Below are 12,555 nucleotides of genomic sequence, written 5' to 3' on the forward strand. Positions count from 1 at the left end.
TTTCCAGAGCACAGTGTTGATGCATTGTAAATGACAGGCAGATATTTTGCCACATAACTACGAAACAAAGCAACCAATTTCAATGCCAATATTTTTCTGAAGATCTATAGGCCAAGATCTTTAATTTGGTATATTATGTATATGATACCTGGTCAGACCATAGCATAATAGAAATATGTCACTCATAATTATGAATATATATAGATTCCAATCCAAACTTACTTTATATCTGTTAAGAAAGATCCACCAAAAGCAGTCAAGTAGAATCTCCTGGGTCACGGAGTTGCTAAGAATTCGGCGTAATTCCCTTGAGGGGCAAATCTGATGAGATGCAGACAAATTCATTTTTTTTGTAAAGTTTTAAATAGTTATATGAAATCAACAATTAGCCTCTCCACTAGCCTCCAAACTTTCAAGTGTTCCATGAAAACTCACCTCTTCAGGCAAGCCTATCATATTTAAGTTCCATATGCATAACCCTCTGAGGCACTTATGTATTATATAGCTTCCCTTCTGGACCTACAAGCTTCCCTCCTATGTCCCTATAGATTGAAAGCTTGCTGCAGGGCCCTCTTACCTCCAAGTCTGTCTGTTACCCAGTTTGTTTTATCTCTGTTTACAATTGTGAAGCGCAACGGAATCTGGTGCGCTATATAAGAAACTGTAAATAAATAATAAATAAACAATATCTGTTCTGTGCTGTGTTCTCAGTTCAGTCTTAAGGTGCCCATACACGCTCCGATCCCGGCGGTGCGATGTGTGCTTTGAGGTGCGCGCTCCCGCGGCACCTCATCGCACAGTACAAAAAGTATGTGCTGCACATACTTTTTGTACTTGCTTTTCATCGCATCGCATTGCATGCACAAGGCATCGGAGCGTGTATGGGCACCTTTACTCTTTGCTCACACTCCAATTGATCTCTATATAACAGATTATTTAAAATGTACTGATATAGTAGAGAACTATTTGTTATATAACAATACTTATGCTTAATTTATGTCAAAGTTTTCATAACATTTTATGGGGAGTAGTCAATGTTTCCCTTCCATGGGAAAACAGCAAAATAGTGGCAGTTTTCCACAAAGATCAGATGAAATTTGGGTACTTGTTTCCTAACACGGCCACAACGATCATGATCGCGGTCATCGGGGGTAAAATCGGGGCCATCGCGGGCATTGCATGCACTAAAAAATCGGATGGGCCAGACGCGATGGCCGCGATTTCCCCATAGAGAACAATGTTAAATGCCTCAATTTACCCGCGATGACCACGATTTACCATAGGAAACAATGTGAAATGGATCAATTTACCCAAATTATCATAGGGAACAATGGTAAATGTCCCAAAAACACCCCTGAACATTAAAATGTCCCCCCACAAGTACTATACGCCACCCCGCGATCAACGTGAACCCGAAGCGCGGCGAGCGCAGCGAGCCCGCGAGGGGCGGCGGTACGCGTCCTCCAACCTTTTCATACCCCCACTATCCACGTCGGCGTGGAGTTGAGAATAGAATAGTGTGGCGAGCGCAGCCCCGTCGCGGGCTTCCCAGGTGTCCATGGCGACGCGGACACCTGTGAAGGCCGCGAAGGGACGCGTTTACCTGTGAATCCATCCGCGTCCGCTCGCAACGCTTCGGGCTCGGTGGCTCGCTGCGCTCGCCACACTATTCTATTCTCAACTCCACGCCGACGTGGATAGTGGGGGTATGAAAAGGTCGGAGGACGCGTACCGCCGCCCCTCGCGGGCTCGCTGCGCTCGCCACGCTTCGGGTTCACGTTGATCGCGGGGTGGCGTAAACTACTTTTGGGGGGACATTTCACTGGTCAGGGTTTTTTTTGGGGGTTTCTGGCCCATTTACCATTCTTCCCTATGATGATTTGGGTAAATTGACCCATTTAACATTGTTTCCTATGGGAAATCGCGGTCATCGCGGGTAAAGTTACCCATTTAACATTGTTCCCTATGGGGAAATCGCGGCCATCGCGTGTGGACCATTTAAGCATTTTTAGCCGCACACGACGCGACCGACCCGATTTTCACTGTTTTCAATGCATTTCAATGGAAAAATCGGGGGCATCGCGTCGGTCACGTCGCAGGCCCCTAAAAATTACCCCCGATGGCCGCGATTGTGGCCGTGCTAGGAAACAAGTACTGAAATTTGCATTCAATCTATTCAATGTTTTTCCTTTTTCTGACCATCGGAAAACACGTAACACCCGCTAATTCAAAAATGTATAGGCCATTTCCACAAATGCCGATTCTGCCTTTCTGCAGGCGCTAATCCTGTTCATTTCCTAGCAAAAACAGCCAGGATTGAATAGTCAAATACTATTAAATAAAAAAAACACCGGTACTTGTTTCCTAGCACGGACACAATCTTATGGATCGTGTACCTTTAAGTTAAGGTACACGATCCATAAGATGGACCCGATTTCCTTTTAAATCAGGTCCATTTTGCCGGCTAGGACACAATATCGGGGGCATCGCGTCGGTCGGGACCATTAACATTGGTCCCGACGCGACCGACGCGATGCCCCCGATATTTCCATAGGCTTCAATGTTAAAAAATATTTTAACATTGAAATCGTGTCGGGAAAGGTAAAATATCAGGGGCATCGCGTCGGTCGGGACCATTAACATTGGTCCCGACGCGATGCCCCCGATTTTTCCATAGGCTTCAATGTTAAAATATTTTTTAACATTGAAATCGTGAAAAAATGTGAAAAATGTGAAATGGGCCAATATGACCCATTTCACATTATAGATGTCCCCGTCGTCACCCCACGATAGACGCCAACCCGAAGCGTGGCGAGGGCAGCGAGCCCGCAAGGGGCGGCGGTGCGCGTCCTCCGACCTTTTCATTCCCCTACTATCCACGTCGGCGTGGAGTTGAGAATAGAATAGTGTGGCGAGCGCAGCGAGCCACCGAGCCCGAAGCGAGGCGAGCGGACGCGTATAACTTCACAGGTATACGCGTCCCCTCGCGGGGCTCGCTGCGCTCGACACGCTTCGGGCTCGGTGGCTCGCTGCGCTCGCCACACTATTCTATTCTCAACTCCACGCCGACGTGGATAGTAGGGGAATGAAAAGGTCGGAGGACGCGCACCGCCGCCCCTCGCGGGCTCGCTGCTCTCGCCACGCTTCGGGTTGGCGTCTATCGTGGGGTGGGGTGTACGACGTTAAATTTGGGGGGGTTGGGAATATTTTACATTGAATCCAATGTAAAATCGGGTCCCAGGGACCCAATTTACATTTCATTCAATGAAAAAATCGGGTCGAAAATCGGTCGGTCGCGTCGGTCGCATCGCATGCGACCAAATCGCATGCGATGCGATCGACCCGATTTTTCCGACACGACCACCCCGATGTAAATCGGTGTGGCCGTGCTAGGAAACAAGTACCAAAACACCAAAATCCCTCCTATGTGTCATTAAGGGGTATCATCACCATCATCCTGACCAAATCAAATGACAGTGACAATGGCTAGCTGCCATGATCTAATCAAATAGCTGCTACGATATAATTTACTAATATTTGTAATATTATGCAAAAGTAGAATATAATACAATAATAGAAAGATATACTAACTAAATTGGCAGGACATATGTAATAGGATCGGCCGGCACCCTCCCCTGCGGCAAAATCGGACCCTATTACATATGTCCTGTTGTGTTAGTGATCTCTTGATTTACAGCAGTAATCAATATACATTTCAAAGCAATTCCGATTCATGAAATGAGAGTGCTGTGCTGTATAGAAGAGACTGAACCCTTGTATACATTTATAATGTGCATTATTTTATGGGATATTACAAACAAATCAGTGCCTAATGTTTATCATTGAGGAGTGTCCCGTTGTCTTACCTTGCCACCTGTGCTCTTATGTGCTGATACTACATTTCCAGTGATGGTGCTCATAGCTGTTGCATATGGAAGTGGTGTTGGACAATGATCTGAAAATCCAGGGAACTGATATAATTCCACTAGTTTTGGTTTTGTCTTCATTTGCTGGTGAGTAGTACACAGATTATTATAAAACTTACATTTTGGCATAGTAGTTTAACGAATGAGATGCTTTGTGTTTTCAGTTATTGTTTTTAAAATGTTATATTCACAAGAGAACAAAAGTATTCAGGCAATTCTACTGTATCGGTATGCTTTAGATTCAATGACATAACCAGCACCTTGGTCTATGAAATGCTGGATCACTCTGCAGTAGATACAATGGTATGTTGCTACAAGCTTTCTGTGTTATTCTTTATTCCCAATGAAGTTTCCCATTTATAAAATACATTTGATTGTCGTAAACACACGACTACTGCTTTAACTTAATGCCAAAAAGACATACAACCGATTACACTCGGGCAGCTCCTGTGCAACAGCTGCTCTCCAATAAATGTGGTTTTCAGGGTATGATTGTGGCTCTCTATGTAGGCCCTTCAGTGAGAATTTTTAGTAATAGATTTCTCTTATCCCCTTTCGCCATTTCAAATGGTACTGGGCAGGGGTGTTCCCTGTTCCCTTTCATTTTTGTGTTGGCTATTGAACCTCTTGCCCAAATAATTAGTTTATCCTCTGCATTTCAAGGGTTATCAATCCAGGATAACCAGGGCTTAAAGTGGTCATGCAGATATGGGGTAACTCATTTCTCTATGCCACCTAATTACCCCCTCTCTCCTACCCCCATTAGGCGTAGACAGGGCCAGTGGTAGGATTTTTGGCACCCCCCTGCAAACTAGAATGCTTTTCTGTGAGAATTACTGTGCAGGGCCAATGTGGAGGTTAAAATGTTCCACCTCACCATTAGAGGTGGTGGAATCCAGTTCCACCCGTTCCCCCTCACTTTCACCCCTGACGATGACTCTCAAAAGCTTTGTCATTTCTGCGAATGATTAGCAAACATTCAACAATGACTTTTGTTCCAAGTTAGTTGATAACAAACTGGTTTGCCAATACAAAGATTTACTGATTTACACAGATAATCAGATTGTGGCAAGAGTCCCTTGTAACCACTGTCATTCACCTTAACTGGCACATACATGAACACACACGGAAACAACTCTTCTCTGATCATACAAATGCATGGCTTATAAGAGAAGCAATGTATAAAGGAAATGTTGCAAAAGAGCAGAGGATGCCAATAAATGAATGCTACCTTTTCTTCCACCCGCCTATAGCATAACATACAATATGAGGCTAGAAGCACTAGTCCCTATCATATTACCAAACATCAGAGTCAGGGCAGAAAACACCTACTGTAAACTTTACATCTCAAAGCACATGTGTAAATTATTCTAGGTGTTTATATTAACCCTTTGAGTAATAATTACAGTTTTCTAAATAGGTGTGAAAATTGGCAAGCACGTATTTTTATTCATCACGGTGACCTGTAATGTTTACCTTATATAGGAAATACAATCTTTTTCACACAATATTTTTTATTTGAATTTATATAACAAATATGAGTGACGCTTGCATCTATAGCAGATATTTTGCACATCTCTCAGATGTTGGCACTTAAAGGGTTAAATTAGTTATTCATTAATAATATATGTATTTACTGTATCTCGCAGTATTTAGACTTTATTCTTACTTTAGTGGCATTTCTCTGAATTTCATAGTCTGTACTGGTCACAGAAAGCTGGTAGCTGGGAGTAAATCTCTGTAGCTCTGTCTTGTCATTCTCTGGTTACCAAAAGATAAAAACATGGCACAAAGTGGTCATTTTAGTGTTTCATTCCTTGCCATTAGCGTTCTTCACCAAATCCTTCACAATTGCACCAAATCATGTTGTGTTGCCCCCAAAGCGCCCTTTTTCTGTTACATAATAGACACCTATATGGAGGTTTTTTGGTTTGTTTGTTTGATTTGAGTTTTTCTTAGATTCTGTTTGGCAGGTGTAAAACAAAAGAAAGATCCTTGAAATTCAGCTGAAATGTCACACAGAACAACCATATTGTTTTGCTAATAATGAAAAGCGAGCACATTCTCACAGTTAACCTGACAATGGGCCTGATTCAGATTTGGTAGCAATGCTGATGCAACAGAGAGTGATCCTTTTCACTGACATACTACAAGGCATCCCAAGTGTAGCAGCCGTCCACAAGTTAACAAAGATGTACACCAAAGCCATAACAACAAGCTCAGCAATTGCACACTCTGTCATAACAGCAACACAGATACAAGGAACATTGGGCCACATTAAGTCTTATCGCAGGACAAATTTGTTCTCAAAATGGGCCAAACCATGTGTACTGCAGGTGAAACAAATGTAACATGTCAAGAAAGAGATAGATTCGGGTGGGGTGTGTTCCAATTGAAATCTAAATTACAGTAAAAAAAACAAAACGGTACTTGTTTTCTAGCACGGCCACCACGATGTACCTGATTTCTCCATAGGCTTCAATGTTAAAATAATTTAACATTGAAGCCTATGGAGAAATCGGGTCTCCATAGGCTTCAATGTTAAATTATTTTAACATTGAAACTGAGTACATTTAACATAGAAAAAAAAGGTAAATGGCCCAATATGGGCCATTTCTCATTGGCTATGGCCCCGGCATGTGTGTAAATAATAATGGCCCCCCATTGTGGCCGCCACCCCCACGATTGACGCGAACCCGAAGCGTGGCGAGCGCAGCGAGCCCGTGAGGGGCGGCGATGCGCGTCCTCCGACCTTTTCATTCCCCTACTATCCACGTCGGCGTGGAGTTGAGAATATATAGTGTGGCGAGCGTAGCGAGCCACCGAGCCCGAAGCGTGACGAGCACACGTGGATACCTGTCAAGCCCGCGAGGGACGCCCCTCGTGGGCTTGACAGGTATCCGCGTCCCCTCGCGGGGCACACTACGCTCGCCACACTATACATTCTCAACTCCACGCCGACGTGGATAGTAGGGGAATGAAAAGGTCGGAGGACGCGCACCGCCGCCGCTAGCCACGCTTCGGGTTCGCGTCAATCGTGGGGGTGGCAGTCACAATGGGGAGCCATTATTTTTTACACACATATGCCGGGGCCATACCCAATGGGCCATTTCACATTTTTTAATATGTTAAATGCACTAATTTTCAATGCTAAAATATTTTAACATTGAAGCCTATGGAGAAATCGAGGGCATCGCGTCGGACGCGCATAGGCTTCAATGTTAAAATATTTTAACATTGAAGCCTATGGGGAAATCGCGGGCATCGCGAGCATCGTGTGCCTTAAAGTTAAGGCACACAATGCCCGTGATTGTGGCCGTGCTAGGAAACAAGTACCAAAAAAAACAGCCAGTATTTACTTTGCAAAGAAACAAAATGACCCTCCCAAATCTAACTCTCTCTACATGTGTGACATCTACCCCACCTGCATTGCATATGGTTTTGCCCAACTGAGAACAAAGTTGTCCTGCGATCAGGTCTGAATTAGGCCCATTGACTCCACCATGGCTGCACAAAATGGCCAAAGGATATGTGATGCCTGTACCATGTTGTATGCATTCTCAATCACTGTTGCACACCGCGACACACCCCGAAACCGGTCACGACTCTTCTGTGTTTTTGCAGACACTCCCCGATACCTCATTTAAACAAAATATTCCTGTCAATCACCGTGCAACTGATTCCTCACTGTGAATGGCATTGTAAAGTTGCCTTGGTGTGTATGCGCACTGTGGCCACACACATCTGCAATCTACTGATAATTGCTAATTTGCTACACCATCAAAGTTGTGATTGCATCTGAATCAGACCCAATCTACCCAATCAAAGTCACCCCAATAACAGAAGAATCTGGGACTCTGCAGAAATGTAAATCTATTACGTAAGCTGTTATATAAGACCTAAACTAAAATCACACCATGCCAAAAAGCAATACCTATCGCAGCAGCACTTAATTATTTATTAAGCATATTAAATTGGTACCCGGGGCAGATTGGGATAGAAAACCAGCCAAGGAAATTTCTGGAAGCAGCCTATATGGAGGCTCAGGTCTCTTAAGGGCAGTGGCGTAACTATAGCACCGCAGCCCCCGCGACCGCGCGGGGGGCGCTGTGCATGTGCGGGCGCCGGGGGCTGCAGTGCTATAGTTACACCCTGCCGGCATCCCCCGCAGTCTTTACCTGTCTTCAGTACGCGTCGCTGGTCCCGGCTCCCTTCTTCTGCTATGAGGACCACCAAAAAATGTCCACCCCCATTTAGCAGACAGTTCTCTGAAACTGTCTGCTGTACGGGGGCGGACATTTTGTGGTAGTCCTCATAGCAGAAGAAGGGAGCCGGGACTAGCGCTGCGTACTGAATGTAGGTAAGACTACGGGGGATGGTGGGGTTGATGCGGCGGGGTGAGCGGGCGGGCGCCCTCCCTTTAATGGCGGGGGTCCGCCCAAAATGTAGTTACGCCCCTGCTTAAGGGGGTGGGGTCTGTTGAAAGGGCGGGACCTATAGGGCCTTATTCTGAATTGGGCACAGTTGCAGTCATCCTTGTGTCTTTTCCTGCAGTCGTGTCTGGCACTTAATGCTAATTCCACTACAGAGCCGGCCCTAGCCTAAATGATGCCCTAGGCAAGATTTTGACTGTTGCCCCCTAGCACCGCCACTAGTTCCATCTCTGACCCTGCTCCCCTTTCCCAGCACCATCAACCCTCATCATAGCAGTCATCATTTTGGTGTCCCTACCCGCAATATTTTAAATAGAACCAGCGCACCCATTCGGTGCCTTTTTAGCTGAAAATTCATCTTATTTGCAATGTTATGACCAGCACACACAAGGAGCTTCTGATGAGTAAAATGATATGCAGCATGCCTATATTCTGTGTGCGACTGTGGCTGTACCTGCATACGGAATGCTATGTTACAGTAATTTCCATGAATACACTATTTCATATGCAGATACAGCCTCACTCACACACAGAATATAGGCATGCTGCATATCATTTTAATCAGCAGAAGCTGCTGATGCCCCTAGGCATTCCAAATGCCCTAGGCAATTGCCTAGTTGGCCTATGCCTAAGGCCGGCTCTGTTCCACTACAAAGCCTTTCTTTGATGTCATGTATAATAACTTCCATGTGTTGTGCAGATGAGGCAGCCATTTTAAATGACCTACGTAGCAGTATCCTGGGTGCAATATGTAATGCCTAGATGAGATGGATGGTTGCAGCATCCTAACGCTAGGTGTAGGGTCCTAACATAACCATTGTTATACATGTATCTCTGAATGTGAATCCATCCAGGCTGGCAGGCAGGTAAATAATGCATGGTGCATGACTGCTCTGATTGTAACCAAGTCCCAGCATGGTTATAATATTTGCAATTAGGGTGTGCATTCCAAGCCCTTCTCCTCCCCATATGCTCAGAGCGACTGGCAGCCTCCCAGAACAAGACACCCAAGTCCTGAGGAACTTTTACTATACTAATTAAGACTGTAGGGGTCATTCTGGTTGATCCGCAAACCAGATCATCTAAACACCACCCGCCCACTACACGCACGCAGATTGTACCCATACGCATGCAAATGGATGTTTTGCATAAATATCCATTTGCAGCTTGCGGGGGTGAAATCATTTGATGGTTGCCGACCATCGAATGATTTCTACAGGGCTTTCAGATCTAAGACACCTCTCTGGTGTCTTAGATCTGCAGGCTCTGTGTATGGGAAGAGGGCGGTCAGCTGACATCTGCTGACGTCAGCTGCCCGGCCCCCCGCCACCTGCTTCATTGGCGAATTTCCATGGGAACGCCCATGAAATGCTGAGTGTTCCCATGGGCCCAACCACGGTCCATTGAGCGGCCAGTAAATAATGAATTTGCCGTGGCAGCTCGCACATGCGCATAAATGTTTATGCGCATGCGCAATTGCCAAACATTGCTCCCCTGTGCGCATGAGGCCCTTTTTGTATACATTTGAGCAGAAATTAACAGCACACAATTTGACTCAATTTGCTGTTACAAACCGTTACTTCAGAAGGGATTTGAAGAAGCACAACTTGAAAGCTATGAGACCTGGTCCACATCTTCTTTATATTCATATGCACTCTGATTTGTTCCATGCATACATACATGTATTACTCAAGTTGTGTGTATAACTCATATGCATGTGACCTGAGCATTGAGCCTTAATAAAGGACACTACAAATGCACCATTGTACACTCCAGAAAATGTAAGACGCATTCACCTAATCATCAGGTGAGCGCAAGTACCACCACCATTGAAACCACATAATACTAACCCAAGTCTGGACAACTCGTTGGATACTGGCTGCTCCTAAATCAGGAGACAAGTACTCATAGCGGCGCTGATAACTCCACCCCCCTCTCAATAACTCAATAACACAATGGATACCTTTAGTCTGTGCACTTTTTTCCTGTGTCTTTGCATACTTTGCTTCATATTCTGGTTGAAAATGGCCAACGGTGGATAATAATGTGCATAATTCTTGAGATTCAATCACCTGAATCAAGAAAAACAATATAATTTAATTCTAGCAATATCGAGCAATTGAATCTTCTTTTTTATGTTAAATTTCTCATTTGCCTAAAATGGATCAAAGAGAAATAAGGGCTGAGGAGACAGATATAGTGAAACAGAGATAATGAGACAGGCAAGGCTGGTGGGGGATGATGGGACCGCCGGCTGGAGATATTCACTAAGGATTATAGGTTAACAATGCCTTTGGTCTTCCAATTCTGTAAGGCAGGCATTCCCAACCACGGTCCTCAATCCACACCAATAGTGCAGGTTTTAGTGATATCCAGGCTTGAGCACAAGTGACTTAATTAGTACCTTAGTGATTCTGATTAAACCATCTGTGCTGAAGCCTGGATATCACTAAAACCTGCACTGTTGGTGTGCCTTGAGGACCGTGGTTGGGAATGCCTGCTGTAAGGGATAAAAAGCCATTCTAATAAGGATTCAGGGACTTGTAACAGAGGCAGAAACAAAGACTGTTGGCTTCTATGGCCCAGTTTCTTGTGAATGGCTTTCCACATAATCCAGAAGGGCACAAGAAAAGGGTTATCTAGTAAAGTGGTTCCCAACCCTGATCCTCAAGTACCCCCAACAGTGCAAATTTTCCAAGTCTCCACACAGAATCACAGGCAAAATAATTAGCTCCACCTTTGGATCTTTTAAAATGTGGCTGAATAATGAGTGCACCTGCTGGGTGACCTGGAAAACGTGCACTGTTGGGGGTACTTGATGACCAGGGTTGGGAACCACTGATCTAGTATGTCATGGGGCATATCCTCTTTTTGTAAATATGTAGGAAGGAAATGTGGTTTAAATCATGGATGATTGATTAGTTCTTAGATGGTTGATGTGTAGACAAGTGGAGCCAAATTCTAATCACTCGAAGAACAGTAGCAATTATGTAAAAGTTTAAATTAAACAATCAGTATGAGGTAGTTAGAGAATAAGAAGGATGATTTAGGGATGACCAGAGTCCCAAATGAAGGGGTGAAATTAGCTATTAAGCAGTTGTGCATCTTTTTTAGAGATAACTAGAACTTAGGAATACTGGTCACTTTGAGGAAAGAGTGCAGCCAAGGTATTAGAGAGGGAGGTTTTGCCAATTCCGAAGTTCATAAGTACTGATTGGATGAGTTTCTTCATATTCATAGATTAGAGACACTCATGCACTTGGGAAGTTGGGTGCCTAGATACGAAAGAAACTTTGATGAGATTGTAGGGATATTTCAGGGAGGTTTTGTGGTTAGGCCTAGAAATAGATCCATCGATTTTGACCGTGACTGTAATGCCCGAAAGCTGGCTAATATTCCTAACGTTATCTAATCATGTGGAGAAGGGAGTTTTCAGGGTTCAAGATGTGTATCAAAAGTTCACCAGCAGAGGCAGTGACCTTAGTGACAATTTCCCCTGAGAAGATCCCTTTAAGTCTAGGCATAGACTGGAAAACATAGAGCAGAGGATCATGGACCAGGTTAAAGAGGAGAGGGCATCTTTGGTGGGTCCCCATACATATTGTAACCTGGCCATTCAGGGATGCACTGTTATTAAATGTAGTAATGGGAGTTGTGTAGAAAAATCACAAGTCTGGAAAAATTCTCTCACCAAGAAAATACTGTTAAAAAAAAAACAGTGTTGAAAGCTTTTGCAGCACCTACTATACCCTCAAAGTATTGCTGAGGGTGAAATTGCTAGAGGGGGTTGAGAAGCAGCTAAAACTGGGGAAGATGTACAAAGCCCCAGACAGTGATAAAAGAGGAGAGTAATAAAGTACAAACCAATCAGCTTCTGTCAATTTTCAAACCTAGCTTGTAACATGGCAGTTAGGAGCGGAGTGTCTGGTGCATTATATCTCACCACTTTGTCACGCTTCAGGGTTTAGCACATCTCCAAATGCAAAGTGGCCATGTGTGAAGCCCAATTGGTGAGCTCAAGACTGGAGTCACAGACATTTCCTGTGAATTTATAATCTAGGATGAGAAGGTTGATGGGTCAATGAGGTGATGAATTAGGCACATTTGTGTGGCTTCAGGAAAAAAGATTGCGTGGGTCTCATTAAATGTGTAATTGCTGGAAAAGGGAAGTGATGAAAAGAGTAATATGAGGATGC

General features: G+C 44.4%; 1 protein-coding gene across 3 annotated transcripts in view; it reads right to left on the minus strand.

The window, feature by feature from the left end:
• FAM227A (family with sequence similarity 227 member A) overlaps positions 1 to 12,555 on the minus strand; it is a 72,954-nt gene that overhangs the window by 41,906 nt on the left and 18,493 nt on the right. For all 3 annotated transcript variants that reach the window (XM_083156533.1, XM_083156535.1, XM_083156534.1), the window contains exons 4-7: positions 10,323 to 10,431; positions 5,596 to 5,687; positions 3,867 to 4,010; positions 223 to 321 (exon numbers count right to left, since the gene is read on the minus strand). In XM_083156533.1, the coding sequence (XP_083012659.1) occupies positions 223 to 321; positions 3,867 to 4,010; positions 5,596 to 5,687; positions 10,323 to 10,431 (444 nt within the window). The remainder of the gene's footprint in view (positions 1 to 222; positions 322 to 3,866; positions 4,011 to 5,595; positions 5,688 to 10,322; positions 10,432 to 12,555) is intronic.

Source organism: Crinia signifera, chromosome 8, assembly GCF_055691185.1.
Source record: "Crinia signifera chromosome 8, ASM5569118v1, whole genome shotgun sequence".
Classification (NCBI taxonomy): domain Eukaryota; kingdom Metazoa; phylum Chordata; class Amphibia; order Anura; family Myobatrachidae; genus Crinia; species Crinia signifera.